Source organism: Perna viridis, chromosome 6 (assembly GCF_037379345.1).
Source record: "Perna viridis isolate PV_CMFRI_1.1 ecotype Kerala chromosome 6, ASM3737934v1, whole genome shotgun sequence".
NCBI classification, from domain to species: Eukaryota; Metazoa; Mollusca; class Bivalvia; order Mytilida; family Mytilidae; genus Perna; species Perna viridis.
Window position 1 is genome coordinate 36,716,329 of NC_142450.1, and position 14,440 is coordinate 36,730,768.

At 31.9% G+C, this 14,440-nt stretch overlaps 1 protein-coding gene across 9 annotated transcripts in view; it reads right to left on the bottom strand.

Annotated features, from left to right (window-relative positions):
• Nucleotides 1-14,440, bottom strand: part of LOC148614774 (tubby-related protein 3-like) — a 46,594-nt gene that overhangs the window by 19,718 nt on the left and 12,436 nt on the right. For 4 of the 9 annotated variants that reach the window (XM_088589113.1, XM_088589115.1, XM_088589114.1 and 1 more), the window contains 2 exons: nucleotides 1,504-1,551; nucleotides 820-871 (listed from right to left, as the gene is read on the bottom strand). In XM_088589113.1, coding sequence (XP_088445239.1) covers nucleotides 820-871; nucleotides 1,504-1,523 — 72 coding nt within the window. In that variant the 5' untranslated portion in view covers nucleotides 1,524-1,551. Of the gene's footprint in view, nucleotides 1-819; nucleotides 872-1,503; nucleotides 1,552-11,396; nucleotides 11,768-14,440 lie in introns of those variants that run through there. The other 5 variants (XM_088589117.1, XM_088589112.1, XM_088589110.1 and 2 more) reach the window with 2 other exon arrangements.

Below are 14,440 nucleotides of genomic sequence, written 5' to 3' on the forward strand. Positions count from 1 at the left end.
ATGTTGTAATGTAAGTGTCACTAATGAAACATTGTTTTCTGGAGACCATTACACTCACTTGTTGAATAAGTATCAAATAACAAAAAAATTAACAAAAGACTCAAAACTGTTTTGTTTTATATTATTAAACACTCCTTAATGTTATTTCTGCTTCACAGACAACAGACTGTTTGAACTGTTTACATTCTTGAATATCCTTTTAAAAATTAATGAATACTTTAAACAAATGTAAGAAAAGACATACAAAATCAATATCAAAGTAAATGATTAATCATCATAACATTAAAGGAAGGCAAATACAATACACAGAACATACTTATAGAACTATGTAAGACGAGCATGAAGTTTTCAACTGGTTACACTGTTTTTGCAAAAATGAACAAAAAAATTTCCTCTTTGAGGGGAATTCTAATCCCTGTGAAAGTGCTTTGTGTAATATTTATGGATATGGAATTTCATGATTTTGATCAACCAGATTGGTTTGAGAGATTTTGGTAACTCTGCAATGCTAATTGTCAATGTAAACATTTGATCTTGTTTAAGCTTTTCATGATTGGCCTCCATTGAATTTTTTTTTTTCCAAACAACTAAGCTTCAACTAAGTGAGTAAATACTTGACTTAACATCAGTGTATCACACCAGTTTCAAATTACATTTATTTCCCTGTGAGATATTTTCAAAGGTCAACAAATGTCACAAATGCACACAAAAGATCAATCATATCTAGAGACTGTTTGTTATAATTGTTTAGAGCAATCCCAATGCAGAGCAAAAGGCCAATTCATCTCCACCACCCTGAAGCTAAACATTTAATCATACCTCTTTTTCTAATTTGTTCTGTTGCATAGCGAGTTTATAATCTTCTCCAACACTGAAAATAAAAAACAATGTAAATTTTATACAAGTCCAATCATAGAATCAATAGTTTGCAGGGGAAATAGCATGTTTCTTCTGAAAGTTCAGCCTACGCTATGCTTTGAAGTATAGTAAGCATATAAAAGTTATGTTTGTGAGGTACAAATTACAGTACTACTAGTATTCCTCTACCTAACAGTTCAATTTTATGAACATTGGGATCATTTGACTACTGAGAAGGAGAACTTAATGTGTTACTGTGACACTTAATAGCTTTGTTTCAGAAATATGCTCAGAATTACAATAGTTGGAAACAGTGTTAATTCTAATCTGAGAGTCTGTAGTTTAATTTATCTGTTCTAAACTCTCCATATTTATTATGGGAATGCAACTCTCTATAAGAACATCAAATCCAAATGAAACTAATGTAAGGGTTAATCACAGTACTGTTCAGTTCATGCATTGTTGGTTTATTGTTTGTAGCACAATGATTAGATAGAGGTAAGGTTGTTATAAGTAAAGTATGGTTCTGGTTAAAAACCAGGCAGGAGTGATTCATCATATCTTAAGAAAATTCAATAAAACTGTATAAATACATATGTTAGGTCCAAAAAAACATTCAACTTGTTCATGCCTTAAAAATCTTACCTGCCTGGAGGCCCACTCATACTAACGTCACCAAAAGAGTCAGCTTGACTGAAATGAAAAAAAATGTATATATTATTTATCAGCAGGCTAGCCATGGATATATCATATTACTTCCAGAAAAGGTCCCATGAGATATCACATTTAAGTTGGTTATGTGTATCAGAAATAAATGTTATTGGCTTTCAATACTTTTTGGTTTTATTCAAGATTTTGAAGGGATTGAGTTAATGATGAACTAAGCCATTGGGGTTTTAACTATTTCGATGTCACTTCCCACTGAAGATAAGGCATATGAGTAAATGAGAAAATTTGCATCTCATAAGTGCACACATGCAAGTTATAGTTCAATAGAAGCTGGAAATTCTACATGTATTTCACTAAAAAACATATTCATTATAGAGACCAGGATACATTACTTAGTACTCACTGATCCATAAAGAAACATCAACATCAACAAGACATGGGGGACCCTACAAAAACTTGCCAATGACAGACAGGGAGGGACATAGTTGCTGCTCAACACCCCAGAGGATATAACTGGCAGAAGTGAAGTGAGTGACTAATAAAAACAACTGCAGAAATTTAGAAGGAAAAAAAAACACTTTGTAGTGCTTTATGGTTTTTTCATTTAATATTTTTTTTCTTACAGAATTACTCTGCTCATTTCACTTCTTGACATCTTAAAGATACAATAACCCTAGTCAGATCAATATCAAATTCTGTGAACAAGACAAGGAAGTAAATTAATAGATTTAAAGTCCAATTCCTTATTTATATATTTTAAATGTAATGCCAATCAAAACACACAAATAGAATAAATGTCTATTAAATTCCAAGGTGATTTTCCAAAAAATTTTTATAGTTAATTCAACAAACTGAAGTACAAATCATTACACAAGTAAACCAAACTTGATTAGATGATATCAGACACTAAAGTAGCACTATGTTTTTTTTATAGAAATACATGTACATAATAAATGTTAAAATAGAATATGGAATCACCTAAATTTCAATATTATCATCAAATTTTGGGGCTAAAAAATTGCAACAATCAATTTTTCTTTAATTATGCAAAACTGCATTGTATGTAACAAAGTTGCCAAACTGTAACTGAAATACTTGTCATAACACGATTATTGAGAAAAAACATGAAAAACTGACTTACTTTATTTTCAAAGGACTATCCAACTGCAACTTATTAATAGTATACATGTATTTGCTCTACATGTAGAAACAAGTTATCACCTGTTTTATACTAGAAACATTAATTGATTTTACATTATTGATTTCATTACCTAATTAATTGACAAGTGATCAGACATCAATATAAGTCACTGACAGGAGCCCAGCTTTGAAACAACTGACAGGTGTTAATTGGGCTACTTGACCAGGTGACTTAATTTCTGAAACTGTTAGCAGAATTATCAGGTTATTTGAAAATACTATAATCATGATGGACACATGGACCAGAAATACACTGAGCAAACTTGCAAAGAGAATATTTCCTGCTTCCAATTTGGCACTAAACATGTAAATCCTTCAGATTTTAGTTATTAGTCCTTGCAAGTATTTAACTTTCACAATCTTACTTCATGCACATCTACATATGATATACAAATGTGCAACTTCTATATCATCATTAGAATACATTCATCTAGAGGAGAAAGTGCTTACCAATCAAATCTCCTCTGCAAAAAAAATCTACATCATACACTTGTTGTAAGGTAAAGTTGAATTGTCCTTGCATAGAGGGACAAACTGACAGATAAATGAAAGATTCCAAACCATATTTATTGAGGTTAAATCAAATACCAACAAAATAGCAGTTTTGAGTCAAGCTCTCCCATTAAGTTGGAAGTTTTAAAATACACATATGCAGGAGTAAAATAGCAAACAAAAGGCAGAGCAGTCTAAACTTTTGAAACTTTTGCAGAAGACCACCTGAATTATAAGATATTCAGTACTACAGACACAAGCACACCTATAAGACCCAAGGGAATCATGATATTGAACTCTGACCATAATAATCTGAGTCTGATCCAACAAGTTGTTTCTCTATATGTACTGGATATGTGAACTTGGTCCAGATTTATCAACTGTTCTGGGTAGTATCACTATCTTTTACCACATTAGAACAATGTTTTTCATATCTTCATTATTAATGTAAGTACACTTGAAGTTGTACCGGTATTATTAGATTTCTTGTACAGTTTGAAAAACAAGACAATTTGAATAACTAAAATTAAAGAAATTAATGCAATGATTTTTTATTCAAATTTCTTTATCAAACATTTAAGAACAGAATATGCCCTATCTAGAAATTGGTATAAAAAAATCAAAGAATTAACCCCATGTGTGCATAAATCATCAAATCATATCTGGGTTACAGACAAGTTATCTAATGTATTATTCTGACATGACATGACACAATCACCTTGTAAACAAAAGAGGTCTCTAAATAGTGTAAAACCCTGCCCGCACTTGCACAATCATTGCAATGAATGGGTCACTTTCCATGCACTCATGATTGTAATCATTTACTAAATATAAAACTAAAAGCAACAAAGACATTAACACATTTTAAGAAACGCATTATTTCTATTATGATCTTAGCGTTACTGTATAAGATACATGTCTAATGTTTTGGTCATACTGGCAGTTGGCTGTATGATGCACGTAAAATGATGGTTTCGGTCAAGCACTGAAGGACATGATCACGATAGCAAATCAACATTGAAATGTCATTCACAAAGAATGAAAGGTGTTTCAGAAGACCATGATTTGTTGATATTTTGTTAGACAAACCTCAGTGACTTAGCACCGCTTTTCCACCATTAACGAAATATCTACATTACATGATGTGATGTCATGACACAATTTCGTTGGTTTGTTTATAAGTAAATGTGGTTCAATTTTCCTTTTCTAATTAAAAATGTTACTTCTTATTATAATTATATACATGTATTTAAAATATTATTGTTGAAACAGTTGAAAGAGTAATCAAGGGAACCAAGGTTATTGCGGTAATCAAAAGAATGTAATCCAGGGACAAAGACCAGACATGGAAAACAGACATACACAACAAAGAACATAAAGTAACTAAAATCATACATACAAAGTAACAAAAGTAAATGAGCAACTCAGATTCCACTAAAAACCGGGAGCATGGACCAGGTGCACCGGTAGGGTAAGCGTCCTCTGCTTTTCTAGAAACACCCGCCGAGTTGCTCATAAAAAGTCGAGTCAAGGGTAGACAAACGAGGGAAGGAAAACTATGACCCGTTGAATAAATCAGTTTTCATGGTGCTGATGGATACACAATAACAATCCATGAGTTCATGATAACGGCCATAAAACTTCTGTAGTGATGACTTCAATCTTGTAGCAACATAACTCTGTTCCAGAAGCCTATTTGTTAGAGTTCTAGCACGATACAAAAAGTCTGCGTAGTTTCGGCAAGCTCTGGCATAACATATTGCACTCCATTGTAAAAAAATAATATGTGTGTGTGGAAGAGTCAAATATTTAATTCTCCTAAGGAGCACATCACTGACAAAAATGACTTTTTAGACATGTCAGAAAAGAAATAATTCCTGAATGCCAGGCTTTTTGTTTATTTTAACATGGGTAGGCTCTATACTTGTCATTATTTTTCACCAAGCATCAACAAGGTGTAAATCTAAACAATGAAACAAAATGGAAATACATTTTGTAGTCTGTTGTGTAATTAGCTTGAATTTTTTGCTGAAAAAAACAAGATGTTCCTTGCTGCATCACACTAAGAATTTATAATACCCCACTCAACCATTTCTGTCAAATCTTGAAAGGAAAGACACAGTAAAAGTCATCAAATAAAAGAGTATACCAAATATCTAAGCATTCCCTCTAGTAGAATATGAGAATTTCCACCATGCATCAACCCTATAATAAAGTCATATGATAAACAGGAAGTAGATGAGCAAGGAACCTGGAAAGGGGAGATACAATACAAGTCATCATGCAAATATCTAAGCATTCCCTCAAGCTGAGAAATATGTTACAAGAAAGTGGACAAAGGGACAGACTGACAGATGGACAATTTGAGGGGGGGGGGGGTAAAATAAAAATGCCTACACTACAATAAAAGTGCAACCTGTTGTCTTTCTCCTTTTTAAAGACAAAAGAGCATTAAACAGTATCAGAGAACAAGCCACATATGTTGTTAATGATCTGATTGCCTATAAGTCATTGGCTTGATAGGCTGATTATGAAAAATGTACAAGTTCTCTGATTTTATCACCAACTGAAAATTAGAATCTTTCTATAATTTGTTCAAAAAGTAAAAATGCAGAGTTTTACACATTTCCTCAAATGAAGTTGTCAACCATACCAGAGCCTCAGAGATCTTTAAGCACAAGGGTACTACATATATATGTTACTATGTTACAGGTGCCTTAATTTAGTCCTATCAGATATGGCTTACCAAAAGGAAGAACATTGAATCTAGGTCAAATTCTGACATAAAGATTTATAAAAAATATATTTTACAAAATATTATTAGGAAATGTTAGTCTGTACAATTATCATTGTATCTAGTGCTTTTATCATCTTTTCAACTTTCAAAACTGTGCTAAAATGTCCATTGTCCAAGGTTCAATTGTTTAACTCATGTACATTTTGTATTCAAATTGTGATTATTTCTCTCTTGTTCTAACACACCATGCTTCATCAACAAAAAGACAGAAAAAAAAGCTATCAATAACAGGATAACAACTTCAAAACAACACACCAGCCTTTTAATGGGGCTGTACTTATCTCATTAACTGAGCAAAACGAAACTGCTCACATGAAACTTGCTGACACATGTTAGTCTTGAATAAGGTAAGTAATGTAATAGTAAGGTAAAAACAAGGAGGAGCTCACTCGCTAAAAAAGAGCAGCTATATCTAATAGAAGAACACCGCTGATAGACAAATAGCAAGTGAGAAAAGAAAATGATGTTTAGTCAACAACACTGAGGCAAAGACCATTAAACTGTCTGCCTACATATTTCTCTCTGTATTGTATTATTCTGAACCCAGTTGTTCAGCAATCTATCACTGTATCCAAGATTTCAAAATCTGACAAAAATAAAAAAACTTGATTTTTTGGTGTGTGACCCCTATGGCCCATACAACTTGAAAACCTTGAGAGAAATCTGAAATCTAATTTAAAAATGCAGGTAGATATATTCACAAGGAATAAAAAAAATCGTAATTGAACAAAAATTAAAAATTAAAACTTAAAAAACTCCAAAATGGTTCAAGTACAGTCTACCTTTTAAAATCAGAATCTCAAAAGGAATACATTGACATCTTAACCAACAAAATCTGATTAACAATTAACTTTCTCTATCAATTCTTATGATAACACTAATTTTCCCCTCTTTTAGCCCATTATTTCAAAAGGGGGAAGCAAACACTTCCAAAAATTAATAGGTCTTCTGCCATGTTCCTGGGAACAATATGGTAAAATTTCAGAAAGATCAGATAAGTTTTTCTCAAGTAATTCTATATATACATAAGTCAATGTACAACAACAACACAGACAACAATGTAAAGACTATATCAGGGTTATACCTTTATCGTAAAGACTATATCAGGGTTATACCTTTATCAGACAGAAAAAATTCTTTTAACTATTTATCTACATACTTCACCATGTCAGAATCAGCTAGGTGTGCCATTGCACTCAACAGTACAGTATTTTGCACATTTCTTGACATTAAACGTGCATTTGATTCTGTATGGCGTGAAGGACTGACACAGAAACATATATCTCTTGGAATCAAAGGACCACTATTACTGATAATCAATCAATGTCATACTGATATGAAGAGTGCCGTTTTACTGAATGGAATCACATCATCGTGGTTTCCAGTTGATCAAGGTGTACGACAAGGTGGTGTGTTATCTACCTTTTTACATAACCTATATATTGATAACTACTGACTCAGCTTGAAGCGTCTAGCCACAGCCTAAAGATCAAAAACATTAATTGTGGTAATCTGCCATTTGCAGATGACATTGCATTATTGGCTCTACAAAATCTGATTGACATTTGCTATAACTATTCTAACGATTGGCTATTTCAATTCAGCAGTACTAAAACTGACATTCTAATACTATGACATGGACAATTATCCTTTCGTGTGGAAATTAGGATCAGAGCAAATTAAAGTTACAAACTCAAAAAATTACCTTGGAATAGATATAACATCAAACATGAAATGCCCTGGGGCAGTTGAAAAGACTTTTGGTACGACTAACTTGAAACAGGACTTTAATCCATTGACTTATGTTAAGCTATACAAAAAGATTGTGTTACCCTAAGCATTGTACTGCTGTGAGCTATGGAATAATTTAACTGTTAGCGACATGTCTTCACTGCAGAAAATGCAACACTATTCACAAAAGTGAAAACAGAATTTAAGAACAATAACCAGGTCAGACATGGTAGAAAGTTTGGTTGTACTAGTTGACAATATTTCCAAAATCACTAAAAAGAAATTGATGTTCTTTCTGAAGCAAAACGTTTATTTCTTAACAAACTTTATACATTTGTACATTTGACAAAAAAGACATTCTAGGTTTTGTCCAAGATCTATATAGACTTTCCACTAAATACAATTTAGACCAGTATTTTAGCAAATATATTACTGCTAAAGTCTTTCCTAGTAAGTTGACTTGGAAAAGGATAGTTAGTTCCTCTATTTCAACAATGGAAATAAATGAACACAAAGCTTGAATGAACTCTGACAATGACTTCTATCACTTTAAACATGTACACACTTTGGTACTTTATCAGGTTGGAGCAACAAGATGTCTACAGCTGAACTTTCAAATATATTTTTCCTGTCTAAACTACTAGTATGTGTTCCTCGAACCAAAACAACTATCGGTACAAGGTGTAATTCACCCTATGTTGACACTTTGCATTGATATGCTTCCTTACTGCTGATATTCAGGACAAATTTAGGACTTCTGTTTTGAACATTTTTGGTGTTCATACTTACCTGTTTCTTGACATTTTAAACTTCAACAAAAGACTATTACAAATACTGAGATTCGTTTTCTCGCAATTTGAGTTCCTAAGCTTCATGCAAAATAAGGTATTTTGAAAATCAGCCAGCTGAAGTCTGATGAAAGAACCTAATACAGCAGGGGACTGAAAACATTCCAGATACCTTTCTTCACTTAAATTACACCTGTACCGCTGTTTACCATTACATATATTACATCTGTCTATGTACAAATGCTCAACTACATTTAAACATTATATCCACCAAATTTCACGTTTTAATTTTAAGTTTTACAAAATAAGACCGGGCCAACTTTGTGTGCAAAACAGTGTGCCTAAATGTAACTGTATAGTGCATCCTAACATATGTAAATATAATTGCTATGTTATAACTTTTAGTCTTCTCAATTGGTGAATAATGTTATAAATATGTTTATACGTTGGCATGGTAACTAACTTGGTTTAAACAAGGTTCAATATTTAGGATGATTTCAATGAAGTACACTTCACTCATGAAATAACCAGTCTAAATTATATGATTACCCAACAATTTATGACCCCAATTCAATCTCGCAGTCTCTATTTCTAACATGTCTCTAAGACCAGAAAAAACCAACCCACTTGGAGAAATATCTTGACAGAAGTTTAATAGATTTCAGTATCATGTGATTTGCAATATCCTCTTCTTGGAACACACTTCTATCTTAGAACAATAGCCCAGTCTGTATGGTAGTTTAAATCTGAGTATCGACAAACACTTAAGTGCAGTATTTGAACAGCGTCTGACTTGGATGAAGAAAATCTATACAAAGGTCTGTAAAACAATGTTCAGATAGAGGCCCAGTGGGTACTATATAAAAACAGCATAATAGGACAGAAGGATACAGTATATTCTGTAGATTTCCTTTTCTGTGTAAAATACAAAGAATTACAAGCAGACAATCACAAAATCATTAGAACCTAAATATGTAACAAAGCAACAAATATCATAACAATAATAAGGAACATACACATAGGACCTACAGGCTCTAAATGGTGCAAAGTAATCACTGACAGTTTACATGTTTCATCACTAGGTTTAACCATATTTCAACATGATGTTTTTAATTGCAAGCCAACAGAATTATAAAGCAAAACCAAGACCCTTAAATTTAATCTACATTCTAAGAAAAAATGTGACCCCTGGCACCCATAATACAATAACTATAAACCTAGATTCATAGACTCAATGAAGTCCCTAACCAAATGATTTAATTACAAAAATGTACCAATATTAAGTAATAAAAATTTACATTGAATGATAAGAATATTTAGTATAATATCAATGGTCTCCCTTTTAGTAAAACCAACATCAAACACCTTCAAAGTGTGGGACTAAAATATCCATTGTGTATATTGATATTTGAGACACTCTATCATAATAAGACTCTCTAACATTCTCCTTTGTGTCAATAGACTGATAAGGTATTTATGATTGAATCTGAAGACTATGCTAGCAAGTTTAATCCTAGGCTGTAGGCTTCAGGTACATATAAATTGCCTGAGCGTTGAGATATAATCTCCAGATATTAAACAGTCAATCTTGACTAGTATATCTTATGAAAATTTAACTAAGAACTGAAGTGAACCTTATTGCCAAATGATATCAAGGGATAGAAATGAGAAAATTTTGTCCAACAGGTCAAGCAAACACGTTTTGCTGAAACTGAACAAGCCAAAAATGTAATTTACTAGCCTTTATGATATAATATTAAACTAAAGAAGAAAAAAAACATTCTATATTAAGCATATTAGGCACAGTGACTTGCCTGTCATGTAATTTCCTTGCCATAGAACAGAGGTCAAGAATTCCCTATTTCTACCCCGGTTTTGGGTTATTAAATGACCACTAGGATGCATTATCTTGTTGAAGATTTACATGCTGGTTATGAACACGTACATTTACCATTATATATTTTATCAGGATAGACTAGAACTCATTTTGATGGTTAAGCAATAAATCTGAAGTTGTTCAATTTTTTAACTTCATATATATAAATATTGGGTAAATTCTTCATGAAGTAAATAGGAAGCTGAAAAGCTATTAGTTGTGTTCTGCATGAAAACCTATGGCCTTATTACTTTAATTCATAGTTTATAACAAACATGTTTATTTCAGTTCCACATAAAACAGCAGTTATTAAGGAACTCTTTGGACCAAAACTTTCTGCATCATATCTTCATGGTTAATTTGTTTACCTTATGACTTTAATGGCTAAGTACTTATGTCAGTGTAACAACTGAAATGTAAAGCTATAAATACTGGATATCTATAACAAAGTTAAATGTATGATGGACTCCCCCTACATCTCATATAATAACACAACCTAGTGAATCATATATAATCAAGAATTATCTTTCATCAAAGCTATGACCTGAAATGGCTGAATGGATTTGACCAAGACTACCCAGTTTGGTTAAACCTTCTCCGATATCAAAAACCTTATAGGCCTAGGGAACAAAACTACCATTTTTTTACACAATACACTTAATATTACTCACTGTCACTAATAGTTATATAGTATCAAAAAAGAAACAGATATGGTGAAACGCAACACATGCACCATCATATAACCTCTATAAGAATAGTAAATACTTATTTATAAATTCATATAGTGTAACATTTGATGAAGAAAGCTGTATAAAAACAATATTTTGATCACTTTTACACAGCTTCAACCAACTCAAAACCTTTTTTACACGAAACAGCTGACTACTTCAAAAGCATTTTGTAATAGACAGAAAATGTCAATATTTGGTACATCACAATCTCCGCCATAATAGACTGAAGTGAACTCTGTATCCTATAATCCTACCTGCGCTGTACTTGGGGACTCCATTTTCCCATTTTATAGCTGGGTTCCATTGTACAACAGTCCCTTAATCCAAGATAATGAGACAAGATTAAATCCAAGTCATCAGGAAGTGGATTCGGCCATTTTAGTTTGTGACGCTAAATGGTTGTCAACAAGAAATTACAGGTAACTTGATTATTGATTGCAGGTATCTACTCTCTTCAAACGCTTTCCTGCTTCAGTTGTATTGATTTCAAACTATAATCAACTGATAACAACACAATACATCACCATATACATCCCTAAATGGACTGCACAAGTTTGTAGTCCAGTCTTAGAAGATGGTTTTAAAGTAAACACCAAGAGGTTAACTCCCTTGTAATATGCCCAGACTTATATATACCTGAACAAAGCGAGAAAAATTATTTATTTAAATGCCTAGTCACATGTTCAATATGTAAAATAGAACAATAGTCCAAAAAGTAAACAAAGAGATCCAAATAATGTATATGACTAACAAAAGTATTTAAAACCAAATTTTGAAGTTGGCATTAAATTTAAATCTACCATGTGTAACTGACCATGTCATAATATATCAGTATGTTATATGAGCTATCTTATTTTCAAAACATGTTTAATAAGAAAAGGATTATATATATATGAAAAAATTCATGAAACATTATTAACAAATTGCACAGCAAATCCATTATTTAAAGTTGCTTTGCATGATTAAAATCAAAATTAGCCTAAATATCAGTAAGTTATACTTGACTTGACATCACAAACAAAAATTTCTCCTATTCCTTCCCTAAAACTACATCATATTATTTATAAAATAAAGTAAATGCAGAGTTTTGTAGAGTAACCAGCACTCTGAAAAAGTCAAAATATTAAAGTTTATAGCAAACATGAAGAATTATCAATCTCTATACAATAGTAGACATTTCCTCTCTTAATAACCCTACAGACAAGCCTTTCCAAACAACCTCCTGATATGTTCCGTGACTTAATATTTCTTATTTAGTATTTACTTATTATATCTTTATATGATGCTACAAAATTTCTTCAAAATTCCTTGAGTGGTTTGGGAGTTGCAGTTACAAAGTCTTTAACAATTTCGATACATTTATATAAAAAAAATTAGAATCATACAATAGCAAGAAATTTTCTGATCAAAAATTTTCCTGCATTTCAAATTTTAAATATTGACTAACTCTTGAACACATTAAATTAACAAATAAAATAAACAAACTTGACCCATAATTAAAAGGTCCACATAATTATTTAACAATATTTTTAAAAAAAATAGACAAAATTTCATCAAAATAACTTGAGGTGTTTATGGAAGACTTGCACCTACTAATTTTAAATAATGTATCCATTTATGTTAACCCAATACTTAATGTCAGAGAATCTATAATGTATAAGATGGAACCTAGAATGTATTACCATATATAATTTATTGACATAACTTTGATACACTCAATTACCATCTTTACAATACAAGCTATCTTTTTTCAAATACATGTTCTGTGAAGGTACTTTAATTCATGGATGCCAATTTTCATGGACAAGGAAAGATACCTGTAGTCTGTACACAAGTTTGTGGATTCTTAAATTTGTGGTTCTGAGGTTTTCAGTATAAATAATAATGGGCATCACCTTTCCGTTGAGAAAACCAATTTCTTGGCCAGGCTCACCTGTGAAAACCATGAAAATTAGTACCCCATGAACAATAGTACTTTCACAGTACCTATCCAATCTAAATCCACCACTTTTGAGGATAGAGTGCCATAATTAAGCTACATATACACTTTTAAGAGACAAGAAAAACATGAGTTTCAGTCACCCACAGCAATATTTTCTTACATAGCTCATATACATATATATATAATCAAGAATTTCCACAGAAAAACCATTTCATGAATAAAACCACTGAAATGTGAAACAGTCAATAAAAATGAACCTTTTCATCCTCCGACCCACACAAAATAACTTTTCTGATCAGCTGGTTTTCAATATACCATCAGAAAGTACCTATAAAGGTTTACCTTCTATCTATATATAGATTACCTATGAATTAATTATCATTGGTTTCCTTACCTCTAAAATTCCATTTGCAAAGAATCATTACTGTTTTATGAATTGTGGAGATTAGAACTGAAGAAAAGGCAAAAGTTCATGCACTGAACTGTACAGTTTGCAAACAGTTTTATTTTTCACTAGTCATTGGCAAGGATTTAGATTTTAGACTCCTTGTATTGGATGGCTTCATGCCATGGGGCATGTGTGTATGCAGTGTTATAACCAGACAGAAAGAAAAAAAAATCCACATTATCTAACAAATAATAGAATCCCAGTACTTATCTATAATGCAATTGGAAATCTGCATACAAAGTAAAGATTTGCTAAAAGTATATTCATTTCCACACAGAACAGTTGACATCCTACAAACGTTAACAACAATATACATACATGTACAGGGTTTTATACTAATTTTTCTAGCTAGGTAGTCCAAAGGATTTTCTGATTGATAAATTAGGTAGTCCTTAAAATTATCTTGCAGCCCTGTTCTTAGGTATAGTAAAATATAAAATTTAGGTAGCCGTAAGGACTACCAATTAAAATTTCCAGGTAGTCAACAGTCCTCTCTCAAATCAAAGTGGCACAGGACTACCCGACTACAGTCAGTGTCGACCCTGATGTATGAAACATGTACATACTTAATCACTTATAAATAACCTAGCAATATTTCCACATTTCTTGTCCTTAGAAACCAAAGGCATAATTTTAGTTTTAACTTCTTCATTTATATAAAACATTTATGAAAAGCACTTTGGCTATTAACAGAAAAAAATCAATATTTAGACAGATATGCAAATCTTTGGCTAGGGAATTTCAGGTTTCCTAACACATATTACCTGGTATATTCCATACTTATTACTTTTTGGCCAACATTTCCTAGGCCAAGTACTGTGATACTCAAATGCAAAATATACACTGAGGCACATAGTATTTATTACCACTTACTGGTAATAATTTTATTATGTTTGAGTTACATATGA